The 17,112-nt window shown below is 53.7% G+C and overlaps 1 protein-coding gene and 1 long non-coding RNA gene across 11 annotated transcripts in view; one reads left to right on the top strand and one right to left on the bottom strand.

Moving 5' to 3' along the window:
• Pacs2 (phosphofurin acidic cluster sorting protein 2) overlaps window positions 1–17,112 on the bottom strand; it is a 59,728-nt gene that overhangs the window by 3,736 nt on the left and 38,880 nt on the right. For 4 of the 10 annotated variants that reach the window (XM_006240668.5, XM_017594524.3, XM_017594526.2 and 1 more), the window contains exons 9-23: window positions 13,040–13,197; window positions 10,120–10,210; window positions 9,777–9,851; window positions 9,166–9,308; window positions 8,736–8,868; window positions 8,310–8,414; window positions 8,038–8,144; window positions 7,404–7,558; window positions 6,460–6,570; window positions 6,004–6,112; window positions 5,096–5,128; window positions 2,334–2,376; window positions 1,447–1,489; window positions 1,000–1,141; window positions 144–370 (exon numbers count right to left, since the gene is read on the bottom strand). In XM_006240668.5, coding sequence (XP_006240730.1) covers window positions 144–370; window positions 1,000–1,141; window positions 1,447–1,489; window positions 2,334–2,376; window positions 5,096–5,128; window positions 6,004–6,112; window positions 6,460–6,570; window positions 7,404–7,558; window positions 8,038–8,144; window positions 8,310–8,414; window positions 8,736–8,868; window positions 9,166–9,308; window positions 9,777–9,851; window positions 10,120–10,210; window positions 13,040–13,197 — 1,675 coding nt within the window. Of the gene's footprint in view, window positions 1–143; window positions 371–999; window positions 1,142–1,441; window positions 1,490–2,333; window positions 2,377–5,095; window positions 5,129–6,003; window positions 6,113–6,459; window positions 6,571–7,403; window positions 7,559–8,037; window positions 8,145–8,309; window positions 8,415–8,735; window positions 8,869–9,165; window positions 9,309–9,776; window positions 9,852–10,119; window positions 10,211–13,039; window positions 13,198–17,112 lie in introns of those variants that run through there. The other 6 variants (NM_001427329.1, XM_017594525.3, XM_039113422.2 and 3 more) reach the window with 5 other exon arrangements.
• LOC134479483 (uncharacterized) lies at window positions 344–2,614 on the top strand. The gene is made up of 2 exons (XR_010052866.1): window positions 344–478; window positions 575–2,614. It is a non-coding gene; the product is annotated as an uncharacterized LOC134479483 (long non-coding RNA).

Genomic DNA, 17,112 nt, shown 5'->3' with positions numbered 1-17,112 from the left:
GACAGCCCCTTGTGAGCTGTGGGGCCAGCATATCATGACTCTACTGGGAACTTGCTAGGGGGTGGGGGATGGTATCGCTATCACCAACTGTCACCAGAGGCCCCTCCCACTGTGCAGTCCTGCTCAGTCCTCTCCCACCTCACCCTTCTTGTTCTTCTCCTTGGTGACCACGGTCATGGACATGGTGGGTGTGGCTGCAGCCTCACCACTGCCGGGCAGCCTGCTGACCTGGAGGGACCGGAAAGTGCACTTGAGCGTGTTTTTGGTGGTGGGCATGTCCTTCTTCTCCACGTCTCTCTTCCTGTCCGCAGGCTGTGCCGCTGTCCAGTAGTCCACCTGCAGCCCCATGAGCTCAGCGCCGACACCCTGGCTGTGGAAGGCAGAGGGAAGTGCGCTCATTCATGATGTCGCTGTGACATCGTAGGCAAGGAGACATGGCCGGCATCTGCCCTAACTTGCTGGCTGGGGCCAGTAAACTGTGAGAAGCTCTGCAGAGCTGACTGCCCACTTGTCTGCTGGGGTTCTGTTAGTACCTGTGGCCATGCCCCAGCAACTTGTATACCCATTCTCCTAGGATCTAGAAGAGTGGCTTCATCCGAGGTGTAATGGCTGGCGAGAGCAGGTGGCACCACGGACTCAAACTCCCCAGTCCAGCCTTGTTGCCTGAGTTCTGTTCAAGACCCTGCAGGGGGCAGGTAGGACTTGCCTCCCTTGTGTGAGGCACCTCCTCCCTCAGCTCCTCTTCGAACAACACACTCTGTACAAAGGAGCTTTCGGGCTCAGCGAGCCCTGTGCTCATTTAGGGTAGCTCCTGTCCCTAGGCGTGCTCACTGAAGACTTCGGCTACCTCCTACCCTGCTCTATGGTGACTGGCCATCCTCAAGTATCCCTCACAGGACCCCCACTAGCTTCACTAGCATCTGCCCACATTGCTCTGACAAGATGGGCAACACAGAGGGTGACGTCACTGGAGAACAAATAAGGAGCCACGCTGTTTACCTGGGGGAGGAGAGGCCTCCACTCACTGAAGGGGAGGAGGGTGGGGTAGGCGAAGCCTCCTTGGCCGCAGGAGATGTAGATGCAGACGGTGGGGTTGACGAGAGTACACTGGAGCCTGAGGGGGCTGCGTCATCAGAGTCTCCTTTGGAGAAGGGTCATAGGCCAGCAGTCAGACACCATTCTGTTCGGGCCCCACAGCTGGCTGGAGCCTGGACTAGGACTGGAGGGGCAGCTCTTGGGGTAAGTTGGTAGGCAGAGGAGCTTATGTGTGTGGGTGTGGGGCGGGGGGCAGGATATTCTCTCTTGTCTAGGAGAACTGCTCAGTTTGCCTTGATCTGAGGCTTTGTGAGTAAAGAAGAATCAGCAGAAACGTGCTGGTCCTTAAGATCAGAGGGATTACCTACCCAGAGGGCCATTCTAACCGTCCTCAGAGAAGGATGAGGTTACCTGACGTGGCTGAAGATGGTTCCACAATTCCAACCTTCACAACCTGGGAAGCAATAGATGCTGGCTAGAGACAAGGAGGGAGGTGGGGGAGCTCTACTGCCCTACTTAGGCACCCGCCTTGGAGCTAATCTCTGGTAGGCTTCTATGGTCCTGCTGCTGCCAAGCTTGTGTGTCCACACAAAAGGGAACAGGTCCCAGCATCCTCCCACCTGTGGGCAAGGCTCAGCTCTGGTGCATGTGACTTGCCAGTCCCTTAGACTAGGATGCTGGCATGAGAAGGCCGCTGCAGAAGTGGGCACTGTTCACTGTGTGGGGGCCACTGGGCCAGTGGGGAAAGTGCCTCAGGCATGAGCTATCTATCGAGCATGGGCCTTTAGCTACAAGAACCTGTGTCAATTCAGAGCAAATCACAACACCAAATTCAGAGTCTCAGCCATGTCACATGACCATAGGGCACTTTTGTCACTATAGAAGGGGCCCTGAACAGGATGCTATCGAGACAAATGGGCTGTGAAAATGGGACCTCACATTTCAGTCACAGCTCGCCTGTGCCAGGAGGTACAGCCCTGACTGGGCATACATGCCCAAGGCTTGTCTTTATGTTCTAGCAAACAGGTCTGAGACTCCTCTCCTTAGCGCTGAGATAACCCTGACAGCCTGATCCATCTCCACAGAAAAGGGCACACTTTTATGTGTTCACTGTGCAAACCAAAAGCCCCAACTAAAAAAAATGCAGGAAGGAAACAGGGATTTATAAGGAGGAATTAGGCAGCCCTTGGTTGACTCACCCCAAGGTTCTGTACATGTAAGCTAATACAAAAGTGCTCTATTGAGACCGCAATCTTGGCAGGTTCATGTTCCCAGTGAGTGAAGCTGGTGATACTCACCCCGACAAAAGGAATGAACCGCTGAGAGGATTCTTCATCAGGGCTGGGAGTAAAAACAGATAGTTACACTCCCTCCTGGAGCATTTGACCCTGGCTGTACTACTTCATCCCGAACCCCAGTCCTCAGCCACATCACCTGCCCACAGTTGCTACAGAAAGGCCCCTGGAGGGGTTGGGGATTTAGCTCAGTGGTAGAGCGCTTGCCTAGGAAGCACAAGGCCCTGGGTTCGGTCCCCAGCTCCGAAAAAAAGAACCAAAAAAGAACCAAAAAAAAAAGAAAAGTCTTGTCTTTCTCCTTCCACGCACTGCCCACCAGGGCTAACCATGTTCCTCTCTGACGAGGCTCCCTGACAACCGGGCTGGTCCCCAGTGGCTGGCTAGTCTTAGCCCGGAGCACACGGCTCCCTCAGCAGGCAGAGGGTGGCCTTCTGCATCTCTTGGAAGGGCTGGCTCTGATGCTGGGCTGAGCCTCTGTCTTCCACAGCTACCTTCCTGTCCTCCTCCAGTAGCTTCCTGGTCTGAAGAGCATGACACCAGCTGGAGTCCCTTGTGCGTAGTTCAAGACTCTATTTTGTTTCCTCACATGGATACTGGATGCTAGTGCATCTGTCACAGAGATGTGCATGTATACCAGACCAAGCGCTGAGATGGATGGATGAATGAGATAGATCTCCCTGTATTTAGGTGTGGGGGTATCCCGAGGGAGACAGGGCTTCTCCCTGTATGTAGGCCGGGGGCTGTGGTGCACCGCAGGTGTTGCAGTGAAGCATGTGATGCCTAACACAGTTTTCAGGGAGGTGCCTTGTGGGCAACAACACTTGGGAGGTGTGTGGCCAACCAGTGGCCTGTTCTGGACATGAGCTTTCAGGATTGGCAGTCATCTCCCTGGTAGGGCAGAGGCTTGTTCCCAGTGCTCCGACTCACAGCGCACCCACACGATAGACCAGTGGGCTATAGAGACCTGGCAGGGGTCTTGGCCAGCCCACTGGAGATGACTTAACTCCCAGCCTCCCTTTCCTTTCTAAGGAGGGCAGTTTTGAAAAAAGAAACCTGTTATCCCTTGTAAATTATTTTACTCCTGGCCCAGATCTGCACTACCTGTGTCCATCCACTTCAGACCCAGAAGGTTTTAGAAAGCAGGCAAGCATGGAGGTTCCCAGGGCAGTGGCTCTAACCCACCACATCCCAGCCACCCACAGTCATTCTGCAGGGCCCTCTAGGACCATGGCAGGGCAGCCGCTTATCCTCTAAGACACTTGGGGACAGAGTGCAGCTGACAAGGCCATCTGTGACAAGACACAGGAGACACTGCAACATGGAGAAGCTTCTCAAAGCCAAGCTGTGTCAGGGCCATGCAGACAGAACCAGCATAGGTACAGCGACCATGACAGCAGTGCCACATTGCGTCTTAGGCCATGCAGAGGCACCAGGATGGGTGCACCAGCAGTGACACTAGCTGGCTAACTGACAGCAGAGGCGGCCAGGGCCTGCAGCACAGGTACTCGTGGAAGTCAAGTGGTTGGCAGTCTAGAAACCATGTCCTTGATCTGTTCCCAAGACCTGCCACGATACCAAAGACACAGAGCCGAGGTCTGAGGACCTAGCTCACCCACACACACCAGAACGGCAGCCTGGAGCTTGTGCTATCCCAGTTTGACCCCAGAGCTTAGCAATCTGATGGCAATCAGAGGGTGAGCTCCATTCCCAGCTTCAGTTCAGAGGCAAGCAGGGGCAGGCACCTCCCTGCCAGAGCTCTCTCACTCACAAGGAAGGCCAGGCAAGTCTGGGTCCTCACTGGTTCCTTGCAGGTACCTGTGCCTACCTAGTGCTGGTGTCACTACTGTATCACAGGCAGAGGGAGTTATGGGGCACAGAGAGCGCCTCCTCAAGCCTGGTTTTTCTGTACTTATACAGCACAGGAGAGCATGCTGCAGGCTCCTCCTGTCACAGCCGGTGGCATGGGCCAAGCCTCAAGGCAGGAGAGAGGTATGAAGGCTGGTCTTTCTCTTCACTTAGGGGCTTGTTTAGCAGGGAAAACTGGTGCTCAAGGACCTTCCTGTGTCCAGTTGGCTTGGGTAATGGGTAGCAGCACTACCAGCAATAAGGAACCTGGACCCACGTCTCTGTCCCCAGCACTCTTTCCAGGAGACAGAAACCCTGAGGCCATTGTGGCAGACAGTGGGCAGGACCCTGTCAGTACTGAGAAGGGCAACTCTCGGGGTAACGAGAGTAGCTCAAGTTTCCAGAGTGAGGCCTCAACAGGGAAGACAGACACTTCATTCCTATTCAGGGCCTCAGAAGCCTGGCTGCCACCCCAGAGAAATTAGAGAAGACATGACAAACTCATCTGTGTCCCTGCTGGCCCTAGGAGCTGATTCTATAGTGCAGGGAGCAGCTACGGCACCTGCCATACCGGGCCAGCTCCTTGACCTCCTACCTCCACACTCGCACACAGAAAGCAGCACCGGCGGTGTTGCCTGTCTGAGGCCGTGTGGGTGGCCAGACTTCTGCTATTGTTAGGAGCAAGGGCATCGTGGGGTTGTCCAGACACCAGCAGCAGTGCTTAGTTTAACAAGAGGCTTTAGAAGCACAACCCCCCTAACAGGGTCTAGCAGCAACTCTCCGAGAAAGGGGTTCATAGGTGCCCTTCCAGAGACGGAGACCCTGCCTGGGGCACCAGGACATGCACTTGGCCAATGACCCTGCTAAACAAGCCCCAAAGACCAGCCTGGAGACAGATGGGGTATAGGCCAGAAATGTACCTCAGGGTAAAGTCAAAGTGAAAATGCTTTTTCCTTTATTGGAAAGCCACCAAGAGAGAAAACACACATGTTAGGACACCCAGGAACAGCAACAAGTCATCCACATACTCAGGAGGGGCAGAAGGGCTCCTGGAGGATCTGTGTAGTGGATCTGCCCTGAGCCTCAGGCAGTCAAGAAGCAAGGCTGGCCTCTGCTGACCTACCACACCAGATGAGCCTCCAATTCAACTACCTTTTGGTCTGGGGCAGGCAGTGTGTGGCACACACACAACTTAAAGAGATTGTGAACCTTGTTGTCATTGGCTGCAGGGTCTCTGCTTCTCCTGAGCAGGGCTGTTGGGCCCACTCTGGACACCAAGGAGGAGGCTACCTTAGGCTCTGGGTACTGAACTCTCCTTGACTGCATGCAGGCTACAATGTCCAGAGGTCTGAGCCAAGGCAGATATGTTTAGTTCCCTGAGTTGAGGAGGTCCTGCCCAGGGCCCCTCAGCTTTTTGGGAGGAAGGGTCTAGGCCCAGGCTCAGACCCACTCTGCCCAATCTTTCACACAGAACTTCTGAGCACTGCCCAATTCCGGGCAGATGGGATCATGATCTAACTGTTCACCTAAAAGCCAAAGCCAGGGTCAGGGGACCTGTGGGGAAGGAGCCATAAGGAAGGAACATGGCCAGAGAGAAGGACAACAGAACCAGTGCCTTTTACCACAGCCTGTAGAATGCCAACGTGCACAAAAGGAGCAGCTCTGAAAACCCAACCTGCTACACTGATCTGACAAGCACTCACTGTAGGTCCTGCCACACTCGGCTTTCTCATCCTGGACCCTGGAGGGGTATAACCCACAGCCTACAGAGAACAGAGGGTCCAGGCACCTCTCTAGGTCCCCAGCCCCGCCTGGCCCGCCATGTTACCTCTTCTGCTTGTAGGTGAGCATGGCCTCTGCGATGGGGAGCTGGTGAGCACAGTTGGCTCCTGAGATGTACTGGGTGATGCGTGACACGATGTCTGGTGTGTCCTGCACTGCACAAGGCAGAGGCGGCAGAGGGTCAGCACGGCGACCGTGACCAGGAGCAGCTCTGGGCGGAGTCCCAGGCTCTCTTCTACCTCTGCCCTCCCAGCAGCCTCTGACTCGGGGCGCAGGTTCCTTCTCACATGCTGAAGGCTTGTTCCACCCCGCACCTGCCCCACGCCATTTTACCAGTAGGGCAGGGTAAAACCTCAGGCTGGGTGAGTGAAGCCCCGTAACTCCCCCTCCCGTCCCACAGCTGAGCCTGAGAAATGGGGTCTCTTGTGATGGAAGGTCTCCAGGGGCAGGGGCTGTGGATGCACGAGCAGCCCCCCTCACCAACACAGTGCCCAGGCCTCACCACTGCTCTGGGCTTCCAGCTTGTTGAACAGGTCTCTCCAGGCCAGATCCTGGAAGAAGTTGTTGTAGCGGTAGTCCACAGAGCCCAGGTACCTGGCCACAGGGTGGGAGCCTGGGAACCCCAGGAAAGCCATCACCACGTGGAGTTGCCCAACCCCAGACAACCCTGCTGCCCTGAGCCCCTCTGCAGTAGGCTACCGTAGGTCTGCAGGAAGAGCAACGACAAAGTTCCCCCTTCCTGCCGCTCTCCCAGGGAAGGGGAATAAAATGAAAGGAAGCCATGGCGAAGGCAGGAAGACCAAGGACGGTGATATGACACGGCCTTCAGGTGAGACACCGCCTTTAAACGTCACGACTGGTCAACGAGCGAGGCCCCGAGCAGCTGTGTTTTATAGTTAGAGGATCTGCACAAGCCAAAAGGCTCCTGCCGTCCAAGCCCACAGGACCATGCCAACCTCTAAAGGCCGACTGGACTTTCTTTCTTTTTTTTTTTTTTTGGTTCTTTTTTTCGGAGCTGGGGATCGAACCCAGGGCCTTGCGCTTCCTAGGCAAGCGCTCTACCACTGAGCTAAATCCCCAGCCCCCCGACTGGACTTTCTAATGACACAACCAAAGCTCATGTGGAGCGATCTGTGATGGGCACCAGCATGGACCATCCCGGAAACTAGTTTGCCCTCTAACACATTCCGTATGATAATAAAGACGTTGGTCAAGGAGAGGGAAAGAACATGACCGTAAGAACAGGTCTTACTACCCAGCCTGGTGCCTTTGCTTCCAAGTGCTAGGTGGTGATGCCTGGCACACATGGGTTTCCAATACAATGAAAATAACTGTGAAGTTTTAAACAGAAAGATGTCATGTTGGTACCCCCACCCTCACCAGGCTGGGCCTGTCTCTGAGGTCGCCCAGGTTTAGCCACAGGTGCAGTGGCCCACGGCCGCTCACCCAGGGGGATGATGAGGAAGCGCATGTAGCCGAGCCAGTCCGGTGTCTTGTGAGACAGCTGCTCCACGAAGAGCCGCAGGATGGCGCTGAGGTAATGCTGTGCCCCCGCCACAGCGATCTTCACAGGGGTTGGTGGCTGAGAATTGCAGTTGCAGCTGCGGTCCCAAGAGGGTGGGGCAGAGAGGGACAGATGCCTCACTGTCTCTGTCCCAGGATCACCCTGCTGAGGTCTGGGAAGCCTGTGCCCCTGAGGTACAGCTGCTCTTGCCACACGATCCCAAGGGAGCCCCGAACCCAGGACGCCCCGCCAACAGGAGTTCTGAGCTTGCGTTTGTGGGGTGGGGAGCTGAATGTCTGTCTGGGCCAGAAGACCTGTGCTCGAGACCTCTGCTGGGACAACTGCACGTGGAGCCCCTCATCACCCCTACACGAGCTTCAAGATATCCACTGGGATCCACGTGAAGCTGCCTGAGGTCTATGGGCAGCACATCTGGAACCATCCACGACAGTCAGGACCAAACATTCCCTGTCTTCAAGTGGCAGGCAGGGCTGGGACGTGGGGCCCCAGGAAATCCTCGGGCAGGGGTGCCAAGGGTGGACAGGGCCCCGGGTGAGGAAGGAGCGGCAGACTCACTATCGCTGTATCCGGGACACAATGGTGCTGAAGGCAGCCTGCACATCAGCAGCAGAGCACGTGCACACCACAGGAAGCGTGTGCTTCTGCAGCACATCTGAGAGGAACTAGAAAGGGACGGTGACCTTGGCACGGCACCTGGTAGTCCCCAGATATCCAGGCAGTGCTGATCACCACCCCCAAACCCCCTCCCCCAGCACAGACTGCTGTTCCACAGGCCACAGAAACGTCCCATTGCCCAGGAGAGGGCAGGGCACATGGCTGTCCCTTACCTGTCCCTGCCAGTCAGAGGTGTTGACGAGAATGATATTCTCAGGGAGTTGGTCATCGGAGATGAGGATGTGGTTCAGTTGGTCATACACAGTTTTCCTGGGAATCTAGAGACACCGAGGTGTCCACCCAGGGAAATGCAGCACCCAGGTCTTTCAACTCCCAACCCTGAGCCTCATACTCCATACCACCCACAGACATGGAGGCTACTAAGGAGGTGCCTAACTAACACGGAGCTCCCTAAGTCTGGACTGGCCCAGACTTTGGGTGGCGGGAGAACAATAGGATGGCTACAACTAGCCCCAGGATCAACAGGCTTCCTGACAAGAGGACCTAACCTGTCTTCTCACAGCAGGCCCTCCAGGTCTGCCCAGTTCTCATGGCCCCTAGGCCTCTCTCTGCTCTGCCTGGGCAGCTCCTCCCCTAACCTGCAGCTGGCTCCTCGTGTCTGGACAGCGCTCATTGTCTAGGCTGTTGGCCCGTTCATTCTGGGGACGAGCAGCCTGCCGCTCCTTCAGGGATGTGCTCCGGCCCCGGCGGCCAGCTGGCTTTGACTCTGACCTGTTAGAGACCAGGAATGGCAGAGAACAGCTGGGGTGGAAGCCATATGTTCACTGCAGGTTGCACACTGTGCTGCCCCACGACAGCTGCCACCATCCCCACCTGGCGGACCCTCTGAGGTGGCATTGCAATCTCCCCAGCAACCCAAACCCCCAGCGGCATGGACATAGTGGTCCCTCTGGGGCACTGTGGCCTTAGGTTTGTGGGCCAGCAGATGGCCAGAACTGCTAGTGTCCAAATGGCTTCCTACGACCCTGTCCTGAAGGTGCGCCAAGTCTTTTAGCACAAAGCCCACACCTGGTGGAGGGGATGACAAGTGACTCAGTCTTGATGATTCTTCCACTGGGTGGCAGCTTCTCCGTGAACACATCTAAGGTAGAGGTCTCAGCCTCTGGGCTCTCCTCAGGTTGCCCTGGTGGTTCCCGGGGGACTGGCATACTCTGATGGATTGAGAAGGAGCCGTAAGCACCAAATGCAGAAATATGTGCATTCTCTGTGCCTCTCCGGTCCCTGTGCCCCTGGTTAGGGTAAGGCTCTGGGCTTCCTCTAACCTCAGGTCTTGCATAAGGCACAGTCACGTGCAAGGGGAGAGGTACTCCTCTCCTACAAGTAGCTCTTGGACCAACTATGATCAGCACCAAACCTGCTGGGAACCCCACCCACCAGAACATTATCAGAGACTCCGTGAGGGCGTGGGTCTGATAGCAAGGCTAGGGACACAGCTATCCACTTGAGCCTCCCAGCCAATATTCACACAGGATGAACCTAGGGTCACTGGGCAGCTTGGGCACCCCTGAGGGTGGTACATGTTTTCAGAGTATGCAAACACAAAACCCTCCACGTGCAGGTCTGTACATTGAGGTCTGCTGCACATGGTCATATAGATGAATGCCCCCATGCCTGCTTACAAGGGCCACCGTGTCAGAAATGCTGTCGCTGGGCTGCTTGCCTCCCAGGGATCTTGTCTTCTCAGGGACATCAGCCTGGGGGTGATGAGACAGGAATTGGCCAGTGCTGCAGAACCAGGATGTCTACTTCTGGGTGGGAGGAAGCCCAGGAGACTAGCTGGGAATTTCAGAGACTGTGAGCTCCGAATTACATGTACACGATGCACCTGTACTGGGCAGCACTCTGAGCCCAGGACACAACAGCTAGGTACAGGCTGGCTGGCATCAGGACTCACTTCAGGGAAGGCTGAGGACGGCCAGCACAGTCTAAGGGTCTCAGCACTGCCCGGAATGGCCTACTCACCGGGCTTGGAGGCTCCCTATGGCTCCGGGCGCTGTGGATGCTTCCTATCTCTGTCTGTGAGCTGGAGTGGGACAGGCCTTCGAAGTAAGGCCTGGGGAAAGGAGGGGTAGACATTAATTCCCAAGGTCCCTTATACATTGAAAATGAGGTTCAATCCACTGCACAGAAGGGCCGGCAGCATAGACCTCAGCAACAGAGGAGAGTGACATCTGAAGATACAGTGCGGCAGAACTGTATGACTGAACGCCTGCTCCTGAGGAAACCGAACACAGGGTAGGAGTCTGCAGTGACTCAACTCCAGGTGGGCAGAGCTCCTGCGCTGGCTCTGGAGTCAGCAGTGGAAAATGTGTTCCAGAGCTGCGACGCCTCAGTGAGTAAAAGCACCTGCTAGCCCTTAACACTGAGTTTGATCCTCGGACCCACAAGGTGGGAAGGGGTGAAGCAACCCTAGCAATCTGTCGTCTGGCCTTCATTCCTGTGCTGTGCACACATGCCTCCCACCATGGTAAAATGTAATTTAAAACAAGAAAACCCCTCTGCTTGTGGTGCTCACCCCAGGTGGGGCAGCCAACAGCTCAAGGAGAGTGGCTGTCACTCTGGATGTCCCTTGTGGTGGTTTGAATAGATGTGGCCCTCATAGACTCATGAGTGCCAATGCTTGGCCCACAGGGAGTGGCACTATCAGGAGGTGGGCCTCGATGAAGGAGTGTGTCACTGTGGGGACAGGTTTCTCCTTCTGCTTGAGGTCTCTCATACTCAAGCTACGCCTAATGCAGACTATCTCCTCCTGCAGACGACCTCCTCCTGCAGAACCTCCAGCTCCTTCCCCAGCACATGTCTGCCTGCATGCTGCCATGCTTCCTGCGGACTAAGCCTCTGTCAGCAGCCCCAGCTAAATGTTTTCCTTTTATAAGACTTGCTGTGGTCATGGTGTCTGTCTCTTCACAGCAATGAGATCGTAACTAAGATAGCCCTGTTGAGAACGCTGAGATCTACAACCAGACTACAGGACTCAGAAGAACATTTTCAACAGCACAAGGATATCACGGGCAGGTCCAGAACAACTAAGCCATCCTAGACACATCCGGACTATTCTGGACCAACACCCATGATCTGACACCAACTAGGCTACATCAGACCAAGCCTGACAAAGCCATTTTAGACTAATCCAGAATAGTCATGACTCTAGATCAGCCAGGCCAACTCTTGACAATCAGATCAACCTGGACGAATGTATCTATCTTCAACAGATTAAGTGTGAGTGAAGATAAGGAGACGAGGAAAGCAGAAAACCAAGGGAGGTTACAGAACTCAGGCTAAAATCACTGGCGGGATATCTGCTGCTGGTCCATGTGGCTGAGAAGGCTACGCAGAGACCTGCAGGTGCAGGGTGTCGTCTGTGACTACTTAGGATCATGGTACCACAGTGATCACACATCACCCCAGAACTACAGGCATTAGCTGGCCAGGGACTGCGCCATCATGGTGTCATGGGGCTCATGATGGGGAGGATCCTGTCTCTGTCGGTGAACACAATGTGGCCCAGCAGAGGTCACACTACAGCAGAGGACACACTCACGCCCAAAAGAGAAGATCTAAGACAAGAAGGAGCAGTGCTGAGACACGGAGGACTGAGATGGAGGAGCACGGGAATACTGGCTTGCTTGACTCACAGGACATCCCCTAAGACATCAGTTTAACACCCTGACCTGAGCCCAGCAAGACAAGGTCAAAAAAGAAGTCAGGCTGAGGGGGCTGGGGATTTAGCTCAGTGGTAGAGCGCTTACCTAGGAAGCACAAGGCCCTGGGTTCGGTCCCCAGCTCCGAAAAAAAGAACCAAAAAAAAAAAAAGAAGTCAGGCTGAGGATGCCACCCCAGAAGCAGGACATAATAGGTGTTGGGAGTTTATTTTTGGAACGATGTCTCATTCTACAGCCCAAGCCGCCCTCAAACTCAGTTACTTAAGTTTTCCAGGTCCAGGTTTCCTGAATGCTGAGACTACAGGTGTGAGAAGCCGAGCCCTGCAGAAGCACAGTGTTGGCATACTGAGAGTTCTGGTTAATCAACTTCAAGACACGAGAAATCCAAGTGTCTTGTGTGTGCTTCTCTGTAAAAAGCTTATGAAGGATCTTTAATTTTTTTTGGAACATCCTGAGTTTTCCTGTCCTCAGTAGCTACGCGGAGACTGAAGTCTGCACACTATCTGTCATGAGGGCTTAGCTTTTCCAGGGCCCGCATATCCATATGTCACGTGTGCAGACCAGCCTGCTCTCCTTTCTCGCCCTCTGCTCTAGGCGAGGCTTGCTCATCTGTCCTCTCAGCCAAACTAAGGAGGGGCATTAGGGGGCTTCCCTCTGATGCCTCTACAGCAGACCCTACTATACCTCAGGGCTGTTGGTGAGGGGGGCGGGGCAGGAGAGGGAACACTCTGGGGCCTTTCAGGGAGCCTGCCTCAGGGACCAAGTTCTGGCCCACAGAGAACCTTCCAGCTCACACTCGTCCCCTGCTGCTCCCCCTCCCCATTCCAGATGGTTCTGCCTGTCTCTAGATCCCAATGGACAGCAAGCCCTGTGGTCCTGTGAGAAGATGCCTGACCCAGCTCCAGAGGGTCAGGAGTAGTTATGCCCTTCCACCCCTGCCTTTCCACAAAGGCATCCTTAGCTTCTGGCCATCGGGAAGCTGCCTGGCTCTGTCTACCCACTAACCTGGACTCCTTCTGTCCTACCTCCTCTCAGCATGTCCTGGTCTACCCTCTGAGAGCTGTCCAAGCCCTTGGTGCCCCAAGGTAAAACATGGGTCATAACAACAGGTCAACCCAAACCACCTCAGACCATTCTAGAACACGACTACCAGGCAGCTCGAAAGCTCTACCTAGGCTAAGGCTTATTGGAAGTGACAGTTTCAACTTGGTATGGCTTACCTGAGCTTGGGCTTGGGGGTGCTAAGGACACTGTCATCATCATCCATGTCAGGGCCACTGTCGCTGGGGTTCTCCACGTCCAGCGTGTCATAGAGAAGATCCAGGTCCTCCTCTGCCTCAGGAACATGTTCTGCGGGGTCCTGCTCCGAATCTAAGACCTAAAGTGATGCTGACATGTATGAGGGCCCACAGAGGCCTGTGCCACTACTTGGCTAACAGCTGAAGGCTAACAAAGAGGGATGTGCAGGAACAGGAGCAGGAGGGCAAACAGTGCCACACACACTCACTTGACAAAACATCCTACATGTTTGCCTTTCTTCTCCCTCTCTCCTCCTCTGTGTATCACAGGACCGAAGTTGACATCAAATATCCTCCTCTATCTCTCTCTACATTATTTTTTCAGACAGAGTCTCTCACTGAACCATAGTGAACTAGCTGGACCACAAGCCCCAGCGATCTTCCTGTCTCCTCCTCTAGCACTGTGGTTACAGGTGTGCACAGCCACACTAGCTTCTGAGGAACGCTGGGGACCCAGGTGCGGGTCCTCATGCTTGTGCAGTGACACTCTGCTCGCTGGGACGCTTTCCAACACCTTCTGTCCACTACTCTAACCTAGGGACTGGGACCACCTCATGGTGTGATTATCCTTCTATGGCTTGTCAAGGGTGTTTAGAACACAGTGCTCACACTTTGTAAAACATACAGATAGTGGAACTTGGACAGTGCCTGAGATCCTGTCCCCTCACCCAATATATAGAGTTCTTCTCTCCCAGAAAGTCCTCTTGGCCTGGCAGAGTCACATTATATTCCCCCAGGCAAACTCTGATCAGAGATGGTGCCAGGGCGTCTACCAAGAGGAACTCCTAACGTCATGTTAAAGGACTCCAGGGAGTGATTCAGGAAAGAGGGTGAACTCTGATAAGATCAGTAACCACTGAAAAAGAGTTGGGGGAGTGGGCTCCTTTTGTACGTCACGTGAGGGTGAAGACTGTCCTGGAAGAACAGGTCTTCACGGGACTCTGAATCTGCTCAGCCCTGACCTTAGACTTCCAGCCCAGAACCAGGAGCACAACACACTGGCTGTTCCATTACACAGCCTCCTGAGATGATCACTGAAGGCTTTCACCGGCACAGAGCAGCAGGGAGCTACTGTACGCAGTAATAGACCAGGATCCTGATAAAAACAGCAGAGCCCAAAGGGAAAAGTGTGGCTCTGGGAACCGGAGCAAAGGTCACCTATGAGAAGCAGAAATGCACGGTAGATCCGGGAGTTCAGGGAACAAAGCTCCTAAGTGATGACATGAGGCATCTGTGAAATAAACCTCCAACTCTCTTGACAGCTCGTAATGAAATGCAAGGGGAACATGAGATAAAAATCAAGGGGGATGGATTTCAAAGATTTGGAAAGGTCCCTGCTAGACCAGGTTGTAAAGAATCAAGGAGGAGCTGCAGAGATGGCTCAGTGGTTTACAGTGTGTACTGCTCTCACAGAGAACCAGCGTAAGTTCCCAGCACCCAAGCCAGGTAGTTGAAGGCTCCTGTTAACTCCGGCTTCAGGGAATGCAGGGCCCCGTTCTACCTTCTGTGGGCACTGCAGTCAGTGCACAACCCCCACAGATGTCCATATGTGCTCACGATTAAAAATGAAGTACTTGGGGTTGGGGATTTAGCTCAGTGGTAGAGCGCTTGCCTAGGAAGCACAAGGCCCTGGGTTCGGTCCCCAGCTCCGAAAAAAAGAACCAAAAAAAAAAAAAAAAAAATGAAGTACTTTTGAAACTTAAAGTCTGAAGAGACTGGTGATGGGTAGAGGGAGCCAGGGCTGTCCAACAGGATGGAGATGACCAAATGCCTCCCTGCTGATGGCCTGAGGACGGGCAGGATCAAATAGCTGCTCCTCAGTCACAGGGCCCAGGCAGCAGGAACAATCCCTCAGACGGCACAGCAGGCCAATCTTCACAGCCACTCTAAGTGCCAACTCTCCATGTTCGCAAAAATGTAATCATTTACACTGGTTGTCACAGGATGCCTATCCCTGGCAGGGATGCTCAGAAAGGCCACAGCGCCAGCCCAGGAGAGCCATAAGGTCCGAGCTGCCATCTGAGATCCTGTAGGCTGCACCCAGCAGCACTGCGGTGCAGCACCAGGTCCTAGAACCCCAGCTCTGAGTCAATATGTCCGAGAGGAGAGTACCGAACCAAAGAAGGGTTTTCTAGCCTTAGGACTCAGTGTTTGAGGAACAGAAAGGCAGAGAGGACAGAGTTTGGCTCCCAGCACCACACGGCGGCTCACAACCATCTGTAACTCCAGTTGTAGGGGATCTGATGCCCCTACTCACCTCTGTGGGCCCCAGGCATGCACTTAGACACATACAGGCAAAGTGCTCATACCTAGGAAAATCAATCCTTTTTTTCTTTAAAGATTCAATGTTTGAGGTCAATGAGAATAATGAATACTTTGGTCAAGTCTAAGGTCCTGAGTTTGATCCCTGGATCTCACATGGTGGAGTGAGAAATAGGCAGAAGCGCGTACACACAGACACAGATATACACACACAGGCACACACACACACACAGGCACACACACAGACACACACACAGGCACACACACAGACACACAGGCACACACACAGACACACAGGCACACACACAGACACAGACATACACACACAGGCACACACACACAGACACACACACAGGCACACACACACAGACACACACACAGGCACACACACACAGACACACACACACAGGCACACACACACAGACACAGGCACACACACACAGACACAGACACACACACACAGAGTAAGTAACTAAGTAAATAAATGTGCAGAACGTCTTGCCCTGCTGAGTGCTGGACTTTGGGGAGCAGTTGCATCCGTTTCCTTTTCCCCTTTTTGAACAGAATCTCTGCCCCAGGCTGACAACTTCTCTGCACAGACTGATCTCCTGCTCACACACCTGGACAAGTCCTGCCCAGCCACATCTGATGCAGACAGTTGCAGACACTCTAGTATCTAAGAATCTGGTTGATGCTAGAGTGAGTTAAGACTTTAAGGGATGCTGGGATAGAATGCATACATTTTGTGTGTGGGAAGGAAATGGAATTTGAGACCTAGGAACAAAAGGTTTTGATCTGAATGCTGTGTCCCCCAAAATTATGTTGAAACCCAACCCTCAAGGTGATTCAGTAAGAGGCCTTTTGATAGTGCTGCTCTCATCACTGTGTGAGGACATGAGGATGCTGCCACTGTCCAGGAAGATCCAGCCCTCTCCACAGAAGAATCTGCCAACACCTCGACTTTGGCCTTTCAGTCCCGCAAACTATATTATGAAAGGCATCTTTTGGATGTACTTTACAAAATACACACACACACACACACACACACACACACACACACACACACACACACAGAGAGAGATATAGATAGAGATACAGATAGAGATAGAGATAGAGAGAGGGCAGAAGGGGGCATTGGAACTGGAGTTACAGGTGGTTGTAAGTTACCATGTATGTGCTGGGAATTGTACCTAGCTCCTCTGTAAGACAGTCAATCAGTGCTCTTAACTGCTGGGCTGTCTCAACAGCTCCTGCCTCTGTCTGGTTACACAGACCTCGAAGTTTAATTCCAGCACAATAATGGCTGTTTAATCTACAGTCCCACACGGGTGACCACGTACTCCAGAACAGCTAGTGGGTTGTGAGAGAGTCAGTGCCGAGCCACAGCTTCTAGTAGTGAGGGGTGCTCCACACAGAGGTGGAGCCATGGCTGGACACTCTTCTCCTCACATAAAAGGGAATGGGACAGACAGATATGAAACATCACATGGCTTGGTAACCTGCATGAATTCTACACAATTTGGGAGATTATTTCTATGAAAACAAAAAGTTCTTGCCCTGACCAATGTCCAGGATATTGGCTAAACTTTCCAAACTTCAGGCTGAGTCTAGAACAAAAGCTGTGTAGGTCAGGTTTCTTTTGAGACTTAGCCCTGTTGCTTGGTAAACATGGAACTCCATGGTCAAGTCCAACTGCCTCCGACTGCAAGCCTACAACGGTCCTAGGCCAGGCA

The sequence above is a fragment of the Rattus norvegicus genome, chromosome 6, assembly GCF_036323735.1.
Source record: "Rattus norvegicus strain BN/NHsdMcwi chromosome 6, GRCr8, whole genome shotgun sequence".
Classification (NCBI taxonomy): Eukaryota; Metazoa; Chordata; class Mammalia; order Rodentia; family Muridae; genus Rattus; species Rattus norvegicus.
This window is presented reverse-complemented; position numbering and strand designations above follow the sequence as displayed.